Source organism: Meles meles, chromosome 6 (genome assembly GCF_922984935.1).
Source record: "Meles meles chromosome 6, mMelMel3.1 paternal haplotype, whole genome shotgun sequence".
Lineage (NCBI taxonomy): Eukaryota > Metazoa > Chordata > Mammalia > Carnivora > Mustelidae > Meles > Meles meles.
This window is the reverse complement of record NC_060071.1, coordinates 1,410,172-1,422,484: the sequence shown is the minus strand read 5'-3', so window position 1 is coordinate 1,422,484 and position 12,313 is coordinate 1,410,172. Positions and strand designations below refer to the sequence as shown.

Here is a 12,313-nt window from a genome sequence, read left to right as displayed (position 1 = left end):
TAGAAGGTAGGCAAAATCTTACCATCTTATATGCATTTCAAATGTATCCCTGTGAAGACTGTATCAGTTAACTGCTTAACCAGTAGCTAAGCCGTCGTCAACCACAGGAGATCGCATCGTTAAAGGAATGTGCCAGCACAGTAATTAAAAATGGATCGGGTTATTGTTTTCATTTGTATTTCTTTTTTTTTCTTTTAATATTTTATTTATTTGACAGAGAAAAATCACAACTAGGCAGAGAGGCAGGCAGAGAGAGAGGAGGAAGCAGGCTCCCCGCGGAGCTGAGAGCCCGATGCGGGGCTGGATCCCAGGACCCCGGGATCATGACCTGAGCCGAAGGCAGAGGCTTTAACCCACTGAGCCACCCAGGCACCTCTCATTTGTATTTCTTCTATTGCCAGTCAGGTTGAGTCTTTTTTTGAATGTTTATTGCCTACTTTTCTGTAAATTGCTCGTTTGTATCTCCTAAATTTTCTCTTGGTGTTGGTGATTCACACTTAGTAGGAAATGGACATAAAGTAAATTAAGGTTGTTATTATCTCCCAGAGATGATCACTGTTACTCATCAGTCATGGGGGTTGCGCATTCCTCTCTCCCTGTCTCTCCATCTCTCTCTCTCTCCCTCTCTGTCTCTCCATCTCTCTGTCTCGCTTTCTGTCTCTGTCTCTGTGTGTCTCTTTGTCTCTCTTTCTCTGTCTCTTTCTGTCTCTCTTTCTGTCTCTGTCTCTGTGTGTCTCTTTGTCTCTCTTTCTCTGTCTCTTTCTGTCTCTTTCTCTGTCTCTTGTCTCTTTGTCTTTCTTTGTCTCTGTCTCTCTTTGTCTCTCAGTCTCTGTCTCTTTCTCTATCTCTGTTCTCTGTCTCTCTCTGCCTCTCTCTATCTCTCTGTCTCTCTCTCTCATGTCTCACATCTATCTACTTACGTATCTTGCCATTATTTCCCTTTGGATAAATACCCAAAAGTCAGATTTCTGAATTCATAGATAACAATAATGTTTAGGTTTTAAATAATAATGGTCAAATTGTTCCCTGAGATGTGGTACTAATGTATCAAATTCATGATACCCCTCATGAACCCTACAGGAATACTATTTCTTTTTTAAATGTTTGTCAGTTGGAGAGGCAAGCTTGTAGGTTTTCTCTGTGATCATATCCTCCTTTGGAATTCCCAGTGTTGGCTCTCTGGGGCCTCTTTTCTCTTTTTTCTTAGTAAGACCTGGTCAGGGCTGATCTGGTTCCTTGCTTTTCTCCCACGGATCTTTGACATTTGTTACTTGCAGCATTTTTCTATTTTTAGTTCACCATTTTACTCTCATTCCTATTAAATACTTGCCCTTGTTTTCCCATTTCTTTTGCTGTTTGTTTCTTAGCTTTGTGAGTTGATTCATAGTTAATTCTGTCTTACTCTTCTTTGCACACAGCTGAATTCTTTTGAAGGATATAATTTATCCTCAGGGCACAACGTCATCAGTCCTCCACTCTTTTGTTATCTCCAAACTGAAAATAACTTTTGAAACAAATAATACTTTAATAATATTAGAAATTTTAAAGAAGACAGAAATGTCACACACAAAAAAAAAACCCCACAGAGAAACTCATTTGGAAGTCGACAATTCAGAGTTAACTATGTTAACATTTTGGGGAATATCGTCCCAGAAATTTGTCTTATATGCGTATATAAAAATTTTGTGTAAATGGTGTCTACCGTACTTTTAACAATGTACTGTGTAATGAAAATGTTTTCTCTCTCTTTTTAAAAAGATTTTATTTGTTTATTTGACAGAGAGACACAGCGAGAGAGGAACACAAGCAGGGGGAGTGGGAGAGGGAAAGCAGGCTTCCCACCTGAGGATATGGGGCTCCATGCGGGGCTCCATGCGACGCTGGGATCATGACCTGAGCCAAAGGCAGACACTTAAGGACTGAGCCACCCAGGCATCCTGAAAATGTTTTTCTTTTAATGAATGTAACACACATAATAGTTTTCAATGAGTCCGTCTTATAAATATATTATCGAGGCCCCTGGGTGGCTCCAAGTCTTGATTTCGGCTCAGGCCATGATCTCAGCATTGTGAGATCGAGCCGTGCGTCTTGCTCCCTTCCCAGTGGGGAGTCTGCTTCCCTCTCCCTCTGCCCCCACCCCTCTCAAATAAACAAAAATAAAATTTTTATTTCAAAAAAATACATTATCGCTTATTTAACCAACCTATAGGATGTGCACATTATGTTATTCCTACTTTTTCACTGTGATAAACAACTATCACACCTTAGTCCATTTAGAGTAAATTCCTACAAAGAAATTGCAGAGTGAATATAGGGAAAATGTTAAACATTTTAATAAATATTTCTAGACAGTTTTCCAGAAAGATTATAAAAATTGACACGCCCCCAACAGAGCACGGGACTAGCCATTGTCTTGTACCCTCTGAAGTTCTGGATAGCTTCAAAAAAAAACCCTTACCTTTCCCTTTCTCCGGTCACTAAGAGTGTTGATTCACCTGTTGTGTGTCTGTGGGGGCCTGTGTGTGAGCTGATCCGTTCCCATTGCTCTCTCTGGCCTGTCTTACGAATTTCCGAAGCTTTCTCATATTTATGTCTCTATTCTTAATCTGTCGTACATATTACAAATATTTTCCACTGTTTTATTTTCATTTGAGTTTTATCGTGTTAGATGTGTCATAAATGAGTTTTTAATTTTTAAATTGTTTACATCTATCTTTATTTTCCTTTTAATGTCTCAGCTTTAAGGCACCAGGCTTAGAACACTCAGGCCTGAAGCTGATGAAAACCCAGCCCTGGGGTGCCGGTGGGGGGCTCAGTCGGTGAAGCGTCTGCCCTTTTGGCTCGGGTCATGATCCAGGGTCCTGGGGTTGAGGCCTGAGCCTGCTTCTCCCTCTCCCTCTCCGCCTCCCCCTGCTTGTGCGTGCTCGCTCTCTGTCAAGTAAGTAAATAAAATCTTTAAACCCAGCCTTCTGCTGCTGCTCGTTGGGTTCGGTAATCCGCAGTTAGACGCTGGCTCCTACTGGTCTGTGGTCTGCGCCATCACCTAGGTGCGCAGGGAGAAAAGCGGTGTTCCCTGTGACGAACTAAAGACCCCAGTGAAATTTTTGAAGAACCTCTCTTCTCCCCATGGCTTTTGAACTGCATTTTTATCACGGGCTACGTTGCCGTAAAAACTTGAATTTATTGGTGAACGTCCCGTTCTACTTAACTGATGTACCTTTCCCTCGACTTGCGTCCCCGCGCTCTGATCACTACAAGTTCATATCACGGTTTGGGACAAGTGCCGTAGGTTCCTCCTTCAAGTACCTCCTCTCCCAATCTCCCTGAATTTTACTACAGATTTGCTCTTTCAGATTAACTTTGAAATCTTAGATTCAGAAGATCACATTTTTTGTCAAACACCAGTATTTTTCTAATCATCACGACACGACTGAACCATCTTATTGCTGAAAACAAACATGAGCTCCGTGTTTCCAGGGAAAAAGCCCGTGTTCTTCTTAGGCTCATTGTCCGCACTCTGGTGTACAACCACACTGCAGACCCTCCACACAGAAGCCTAGAGGCCTCCAGGCTCCCTCTGTGCAGCGGGATGGGTGAGGCCCCCCTCCGCAGTGTTCGTATGTTGACAACGAACCCTCGATGCGAAGGTATGTGCAGGCGTGTGTGTGTGTGCACGCGTACTCACACTGTGACTCACACCACGAGCATACGCGTGCGTCTCTCTGTGGTGAGCGTCATCACAAAGCCTCTGCCTGCACTTGCACACCTCAGCGGCAGTTTGGGACCCGACCCTACGGCACTCTTGCCCTCTCAAAACTTCTAATTGTGAGCGCCAAGGTGTTGTCATCTGCGCAGCAACTTGGGAAAATATTTTGGGAAACTGTGTCTCACGCAGTGGTGCGCTGGGGAGGGCCCGGCTTTCCGCTGGGACATGGGGCATATTTATAACCACGTGCGGGTGTAGCTGTATACAGCCGCCTAGAAACGCACACGTGTGGAAGTTCGTTCTAACCCGATTAATAGAAATGATGTGGGCTGCGCTATTTACAAAGAATAAGAAATCATACAGTGTTTTCCTGCGAATTCCAGACAGTCGACTGGTCTCCGTAGAACGGTTTCGTTGATTCAATCTGTGGATGCGAGTCACTCCCAGCTTCACGCAGGAGCTGGTCCCAGCCCGAGTCCTTCCCCCCAGAATGTTCCGTCGTCCCGTCCACCCGTGACCCCCTGCCCAGCTAGTTCTCACCCCGTGCAAACCACACTCGTGGAACTGAAGCCTGCCTCGGTGTCCACACTCACCATGAGTTTGATCTGCTCTGTTGCAAGTTTCCTCCCTTACGTCCGTCATCTACATAACTGCCCCTGTGCACTCGCTCACGTGCGGACACTGAAATGAAGCCGCGGCCCGTCCAGCTGCCAGCAGGACTGTGAGCCCTCGCACCCGGCTGGGGCCACGCCGACGTCAGGCTGTCACGGAAGGCAGAGCTGGGACGAGAGGCAAACCCGTACGCAGTGCACCCGCCACACAGACACACCAGAACAAAGAGCCTCACCAGCTCGGATAATAGGAAATGGTATTAATTAGGAAGGGGTGGATCGTAGTATTTCCCACCTTCGTTTTTAATGGAATTTAATTGTAAGCTTGTACATTAATTTTGAATCACAGCTGTGTCTGACAAAAGAAATGCAACAGCCCGTCTTGGGAGCCGGTCCAAGCCGACTCCAGAGCAGCGGCCGTACATCCTTGCGCTCGGGGAATGGCTGGGCTGGCAGAGGCCTCGGCCACGGCACGTGGTCCCCTCACAGCCTCTGTGGACGCAGAACCGGCAGCCTTCGGCTTACCCGGGACCGGAGGTGGTGCCTGTCCGAGACACCGTCACTCCCTCTGCATCCTGCTCCCCGAGCGTGGTGCCCGCCACGGCCACATCCGTGGGAGCGCGTTCGCGACGTCTCAGGCCTCTTCCAGACCCGCCCACGCGGGAAAACACAACCTCCAGGGGACTCCCAAGCACAGCAAGGTCGGAAGCTGAGTTACCGGGGCCCGACCCCCCAGCACGGCGAGTGGTTTTGGAAGATCTGCAGGTGACTGAACGCAGAACCCGGACCAAGTCGCTGGGGTCGACCCTGTGCCCTCCGCGACGCCCCCGCCAGAAGGTCACCGCGGACATCGAGGCTCTGACGCCAACTCTTTCTGAGAAGCAGGGTGACGCCGGCTGCGCCTGGAGGGGGGGCAGGACCGTGACCCCGGGGGGCTGGAAGTGAGCGAGGCCTGCCCGGTTCTCCCGGTTCTCCCGACAGGAGGAGCAGGGACCCCCTGACCCTGAACTTCTGAGCACTACCCCCCACCCCGTTCTTTGGGGACAGTGGGAGCCATGGGGAAACCAGCAGAGCAGCGAACTCAAAGCCTCCGTTTGACGCCGATTCGTGCGGCCAGCTCTGCTCTGCTCCTGACCCCCGGCCCTGAAGAGCCCGTCTTGAAAGAGTCGTTGCCGCAGGAGCGGCCCAGCATTGTGACCGCCGGCTCCCTCCCCACCCTCCTTGGGAGCCTCCTGCGGAAACTGTCTTTATCTTTTCCGATTTGAAGTACTTTACAAAAACACTCAGCAAATATTCCAGCAAAACGCAGGTCCCAAAATAGGCACTCTACCCAGTGTAAGTCATGGTCACCAGTGTTCCTCTGAAACGCCCAAAATAGCGTCTGGGTGGCAGTTCTCCGAGCAGCGTCCTTGTTTAGCTAACCTAGTTAGAAGCTGTCAGCTTGTGCTTCGCGTCCTGTGAGCGTCTTGTGGCTCTTTCTCTCCAAACCCGTCTCATGCCCTGGAGGGGCTTCCCCGTGTGCAGGGTTCCACGGAGGGGTGGGGGGGCGCTACCACATGTTCATGGGACGCCAGGAGAGTGGCACGGGGGCTCGCTTGCACGGGGACGTCCCCGGGGGAGACCCTTCCCAGCCCCTCCGGACCTTTCCCTGGGGCTGCGTCTCTGGGTAGGGCAGGCGGACTCGCTGCCCCCATCTCCTCCGAGGCTCCTTGTCTGGCTCTGACATTTGTCACTGCCTCGAGACCACGGACATGGAGGGAAGTTCATGCATTTGAATCTGGTCCCAGCCGTGACCCAGGAGAGAAAGAGGCAGCTCTGCGTCTGCTGCTGGAGAGCACACCTGTACCGGAGGGAGGGAGCGGCCCCACCAAGGCGACACGCTGCAGGGCACGAAGACAATAGCATTAATGTCTCTGGGTGCCCGTGGCGGCGGCAGCACCCAGCTCGGCTGGATTTGTCAGGACTTTCTGGTTCGGCCCAGAGAAGGCCCATGTCCCGCAAACCCTCCCGGTCCCGGGCGAGGCAGAACCACTGGTCGCCCTGGGGCACGGCCCACAGCCACTCCTCCTGTGACCTGGGAAAGCAGCCTCAGCTGAGAGTCATGATGGAATCTGATAAAATCTAAAATTAAAACAGAGAAGCAGACAGAGCAGACATGGACATGAGTCAGAGGGGAACAGCCATTCACTGAACCCCCGTTTTAGGAAGACACGGGGTAGAGCCGGCCGTTTCCAAGGCCTCCCGAGCTAGGATGGGGGTCCCCACCCGGCGCCGTCGGGTGCCTGCCGAGGGCTCTGGGAAGCTGAGGCCAGTCCCGGCCATCCAGCCCGAGGGGAGCCGCGTGGGAGACGGAAGAGGGGCTGAGCCACAGTCGGGAGGGGACCCGCCTGCCACCTGCTCCCTGTCCCGCCCGGGGCGTGGAACCCGCAGGAGGGGACAGAGGCCCCGGGCAGCGACCAGCGGCCACACACTCTTCGTGGATCAAGGGAAAATTAAACTGCTGTGGCACATTTCTCTTTATTATAAAAGGATTACATTGATCGTGAGGGAGTGTGAGAAGCACAGAAGCGAATAAAGAAGAAACTTAAACCCTCGCCGGGCACCGCCGCCCGGTGGTCTCACCGGACATTTCTTTCCTGCCGAAGCCGGGTCTGCCGTCCAGTCCCAGCCCAGTTCTGTTTCGAAAATCACTTTCCAAGAATAATTGAAAGCAGCTGAGGTCTTCCCAGAAGAACCTCAGAATCAAAGGGAATCCAGTTTGCAACCTGCACAGGCCCTTCTTCAACATCCGTCCGGTCCCATCTCTGGTCACCTGCACGCCTGCTCCTCCCTGTCCCTCCCACCCCCCAGCATCTGTCAGCCCCAACACCAAGGGTCCTGGGTCTCTCTTCCTCGTCTGACAGGCTCCGCTCCTTTCCCAGCATTAAATTGGGGTGCCTGGGAGGCTCAGTGGGTTAAGCCTCTGCCTTCAGCTCCGGTCATGATCTCAAGGTCCTGGGATCCAGCCCTGCATCGGGCTCTGCTCAGCAGGGAGCCTGCTTCCTCCTCTCTCTCTACCTGCTTCTCTGCCTGCTTGTGATCTCTGTCAAATAAATAAATAAAATCTTAAAAAAAAAATTAGGGGGACTTGCTTCACTCTGTGTGTTCATTCTTTCTTCCTGCCCATTTGCCGGCTTTCCCAGGGAGTGCCGGGCTAGCAGACGCCCTCCCTCCCCTAGAGCGTGGGGGAGGGGAAGGCAGAATGTTCCTTCGAGTTCAAGGGGAGGCAAAAAGTAAGAGTATCATGAAATGTGCAAATGCCTGTCATGTAACAGCTTTTACAGAAAAAAAAACCTACATATTTTGCATACTTTTTTTTACCAAACTGCAGTTGTATTACAGGTGTAATTTTATTGGTTTTTATATTTAAAGATTTTATTTTTAAGGAATCACTACACCCCCTGTGGGGCTCAAAGGCATATCTGGGAGATCAAGGGTCACAGGCTCCGCGGACAAGCCGGCAGGTTCTGTATCGTCATCTGTTAACGTCACATCATAATCATTCGTTCGTTCGTTCATTCATTCATTCGGCAGATAGTTTCTGTGGCTTATTATGTGCCGGACCTGGTCACTAGGGAAACAATAGTGAGAAAAGAGAAAGCAGACAGAAATTCACGCCCTCAGGAAGCACAGGCAAGTGACGGATGCAAAAGCAAGTCAGCCGCGAGCTGCGCTGAAAGGTCACGGGCCCTCTGTCTCCTTGAGCTGGAGAAAGTGGGTCAGGAGAGCTGGTGACTTCTCAGTGACGCAATGTTTGGGCTGAGACGGGCTGAGGCCTGCAGTCTGGGGGGGAGGGGCATCCCGTGTGCCTCCGCACCTCGGCAGCATCCTGGCCTGTCCCCACCTGACGCCGGTCGCACCCCCTCCCCAGTCGTGACAACCAGTAAGGTCTCCAGACCTCGCCAAGCCTCCGGGCATGCGAACACGCCCCCAGCTGACCACCGTCCTGGGCGCCCTCTTCCAGGCCGTGCTTCCAGTCGGTTGTGCGGACACTGCCCAGACCGACCCAGCCGGGGTCTCCGGGTGCTGGGGCCCGAGCGAGCCCCTCGGGCGTTTTCCGAACTCGGCCTCGGTTGTGGGCCCTTGCCTTCAGCCGGGGTCCCACCGCCGGTCCCGCCGCTGAGGCGTGCGTCGGAATCCCAGCCCAGGCGGGCTCACCCCCGGCATCCCTCATCCAGGACGCGTCTCCGAGGCCTGAGAACATGCATTCCGACATCGTTCCTGGGGGCAGCTGCAGGGGCCACCCTGGCGGGGATGCTCAACGGGGACGTGCTCAGGAAGACGCTGGGCGCTCACAGAGACCACGGGTGAGCCGCCCGCACCCAGACTCCCGGCAGCCTGTGCGGGCCCGGCTGAGGCTCTGACCCAGGTTCCGAAAAACCCACCCTGAGAAACCGCAACGTGTCGCAACAAAGACAAGGAACACAGCGTGTCCTGCCCTGTGAGAGCGGCCCCTCCCAGCAGCCGGCTCAGTGGGGCCGGGCGGTGGCTGAGGTCTCCAGCAGAGCAAGGGGCCAGGCCTCATGCGTCACTGACCTAGGAAAGGGGAGGGAAGGGCCTAGGACTGGCCGAGCTGCCCACACAAGGCCCCAAACTTCCAAACTGAGAGGACAGAGGACACTAACTGAAGCCACAGGGTGGCTGGGCCGGGGCCACAGCTTCGCCCCAGACACCCCTCGTCCCCAGACACCGCTCGTCCCCAAGGTGCCTGACCTTCTCTGGTCTCCAGCAGCGTCCCAAGAGGCCTGTGTATGGTGGGGATGTCCCCCTGGCAAGGCCAGGCTCACCAGCAGGGGTTTCCACGCGCCCTTCCTTGCTCACGCCTGGTTCCTCCCCACCCCCACGTGCACCCCACCGTCACCCCACCCCAGCATCCGTCCTTGCTGTCTGCTCGTCCCCACCTGCCTGGCTCTCCTGAGCATGACGCAGCAGGTTCCTGGCTTCTCTGCACAGCGAGGGACTGATGGAGTCTGGGGCCTGCCCGGGTGTTGCCTGCCATGGGGTCCGGTCCCAGCACCCAGCGGCCCGACTGCAGCTGCCGACGGCGCTCCCACATGCGACAGTCCCCACACGTGCAGAGAACACAGACGTCCCCGCCCTCTGCGGTCCTGTGATCTTCACGCGCTTGGATCTGAAAACCGGAGTGGGGTCGACAGAGGTGAGAAGGAAGAAAAGACAGCAGAGCGTACGAAGCTGGATCTCGGGGTCGTGAGTTCGAGCCCCACGTCCGGCAAAAAGATCACTTAAAAATGAAAAAAAAAAAAAAAAGACAGAAGAAAAGACATGAATGTAGAAGGTCACAGGTGACATTAACATTAATAAATCAGCTTCCTGAAACGGCTTCAGACAGCCCCTAGCCTGACAGTACGGAAATACGGAACATGGGACGACGTGTGTGTGTGTACGACAGCGGCTCTACCCACGCGACGGCGTTACGTGGTTTTCACTTCTGATTCCCTGCATTGTCCGTGGAATGTCACCGTACAATGGACATGCACTTGATAATCAAACACAAGTGTCAATTACTGTAAAAATAAACAGAGGGACGCCTGGGTTAAGCGTCAGACTCTTGATCTCAGCTCAAGTCTTGATCTGAGGGTCGTGGGATCGAGCCCCGCATGGGGCTCTGTGCTGGGCGTGGAGTCTGCTCAAACAAACAAAAAAATAGAAATAAATGCGAACCGGGGCTTGCTCTGGGTCTCGCAGAGGGAGAAAGGGGACGCAGGCAGACGCGGGTTCCTGTTAGCGCCGTCGGATGAAAGAGAAGGTCGCCCTCAAGTATGTGCCGCATTGGAAGATGCTCCCGTCTCTTTCTTCACGATGCTGTGACGTAAGGCCCCAGAGCAGCTGGTAAGCACAGGTGACCGGCCACGCCCCCTTGAACCGTGGACTGCGTCGTGGCAGAAGCCACATGACCCGGATCCCAGGCCTTGTCCTCCGGTGTGCTCAGCAAGCGGGGCCGTGTCTCCACGGCGGCAGAACCCGTCACCCCAACTGTCTCCCCCAACACCTCTAGATCCCCTCCAGCAAAACATTCTTCATCTGGAACGACAGGACTTCAGGATGAAGGGCCTCGGGGACCACGGATCTTGCGTGACGCTACCCAAGAGGAAACCCAAGCCGACCGGGTGGGGAGGGCGATCCTGGGTCCACAGCAGACGAGCGGCCAGCTCAGCGTCCGAGTCCTGCCTGTGCCTCTCCTCACAGGCGAGCCTTGCGTTTTCTGCCAGGGGCCCTGGCTCTGCCTTCCCACGCCGTGGGCCCCCTGCGTCCAGCAGGTGCATGGCCACTGGGGAGGCCGGGTACCCGCCGTCTGTAACCTCTCTCTGCAGCGCAGACTTAAGGGATGAGGAGGATGTAAGGGGGAGGCTGGGGCCCTCGGGTGCGAGTCAGCAACCAAACGCGAGCCGGGATCCCACACGAGACCGGGCGGGAAGGGCGCCGGTGAGCCGCTGCCGAGCCGGGAGCGCCACGGACAGAGTCCTCCCAGCGAGGCCACCAGCAGGAAAGGCTGTGGCCCCCACTTTGAGAGGAAGCAAACCGAGGGCTTGTGCTAGTTGCCAATAGCGGCTGTCACAAGTGGCCAAGATTTAGGGGCTTAAAAACAACACAGCTTTATGTCCTTACGGTTCCAGAGGGTGGAGGGCAGAAACGGGGCTCCCCTGGCCAAGAGCCCGGCACAGGTAGGGCCGCGTTCCTGGTGGTGAGTCCCGGGAAAGCAGGTCCCTTGCTGCCTCCTCCCCTCCGTCTGCCTGGGGGCCCTGTTTCCCTTACTCTGAGCCTCCGCCTCCCTGTTGCTCCGGAAGGATCCTTCTAATTCCACCAGCCGGGGAGACTGGGCTTCTCCTCCCCTCTCAGTGTCCCTAATCCCAGCTGCAGAGTGGCCACGCTGGGGGCCGTTATTGGCCCATGACAAGTGGGGAGAGAAGGAAAGTCCCGAGACCAGAAGCTACCAGGCCCCGATTGTGCCGGTGGGCAAGTCAGAGGATGACGAGGGACTCGCTCCAAGGAGACGCTCACCTGTCCACCGTTCCGCCTGAGGGGGGTGCCCCCTGCGCAGCACCCACTTCCTGAAGCCCTGGGTGGCCTCCCCTCCCCCCAGTCGTCCCGGGAATGCTCTGGAGCACCTTTTCTTCTCCCGCCGCACCATGAGGGCGCTTTACTTATGGTGTGTCTGGATTTCACATCTTCCTGTCCTGTTGGCCCGTGAACCGAGACCACATGGGACCCTCACCGTGTTCACAGGCCCAGGACGTGTGTGTCAGCTGGCGCCCGCTGCTGTGCCGACGGACGGGGTCCACACGCCCAGCCCACCGTCTTCACCAAGGACTCTGGCCACGCCTTCACCCAGCGCCGTGTGTGGGAGACTCAGCCCGTGGACGAACGGATGCCACCCACTGACCGGTCACTCGTCGTCCAGGAACCACTCACTGCATATTTAGTGATGGTCCATTAATAGTCTCTCCTTGGCAGAATGTCAACGCCAAGGTGGCGGGACACTTTCCTGCCTCTTTGGAGCTGGACCCGGCATTCGTGACTAAGGTAACCTCCTGTGCACACGACCTCTGTGGTGCACGGGACAGTCCGTGAACACTGGCAGGAAGGGAGGGGGAGGGAAGAGAGGGAGGAAGAAGGGAAGGAAGGAAGGAAGGAAGGAAGGAAGGGAGGGAAAAAGGGAGGGAGGGAAGGAAGGATGGAGGGATGGAGGGAGGGAGGGAGGGAAAGACAGAGGGACCTAGGGAGGGGGGAAGGGAGGCAGGGAGGAAATGACACAGCAGGAGAGAGCGCATCCCAAGTTAAATCTGCACCAACGACCTCCCTTACCTGTTCTGTTCCTGCAAACAGAAACTCTAGGTGACAGGTGCCAACGACAGGCCTGCAGACAGCCTGTCACAGATCACCCGCCAGGACATAAAGTGACCCGAGCCCAGGGAGGGGAACTTGGTGACTCTGGCCG

At 54.4% G+C, this 12,313-nt stretch overlaps 1 protein-coding gene across 1 annotated transcript in view; it reads left to right on the top strand.

Moving 5' to 3' along the window:
* The window catches only part of LOC123944897 (serine/arginine repetitive matrix protein 1-like), a 22,444-nt gene extending 10,131 nt beyond the window's left edge, over nucleotides 1–12,313 (top strand). The window contains exons 7-8 of the mRNA XM_046010331.1: nucleotides 11,602–11,898; nucleotides 12,202–12,313. Coding sequence (XP_045866287.1) covers nucleotides 11,602–11,812 — 211 coding nt within the window. The 3' untranslated portion in view covers nucleotides 11,813–11,898; nucleotides 12,202–12,313. The remainder of the gene's footprint in view (nucleotides 1–11,601; nucleotides 11,899–12,201) is intronic.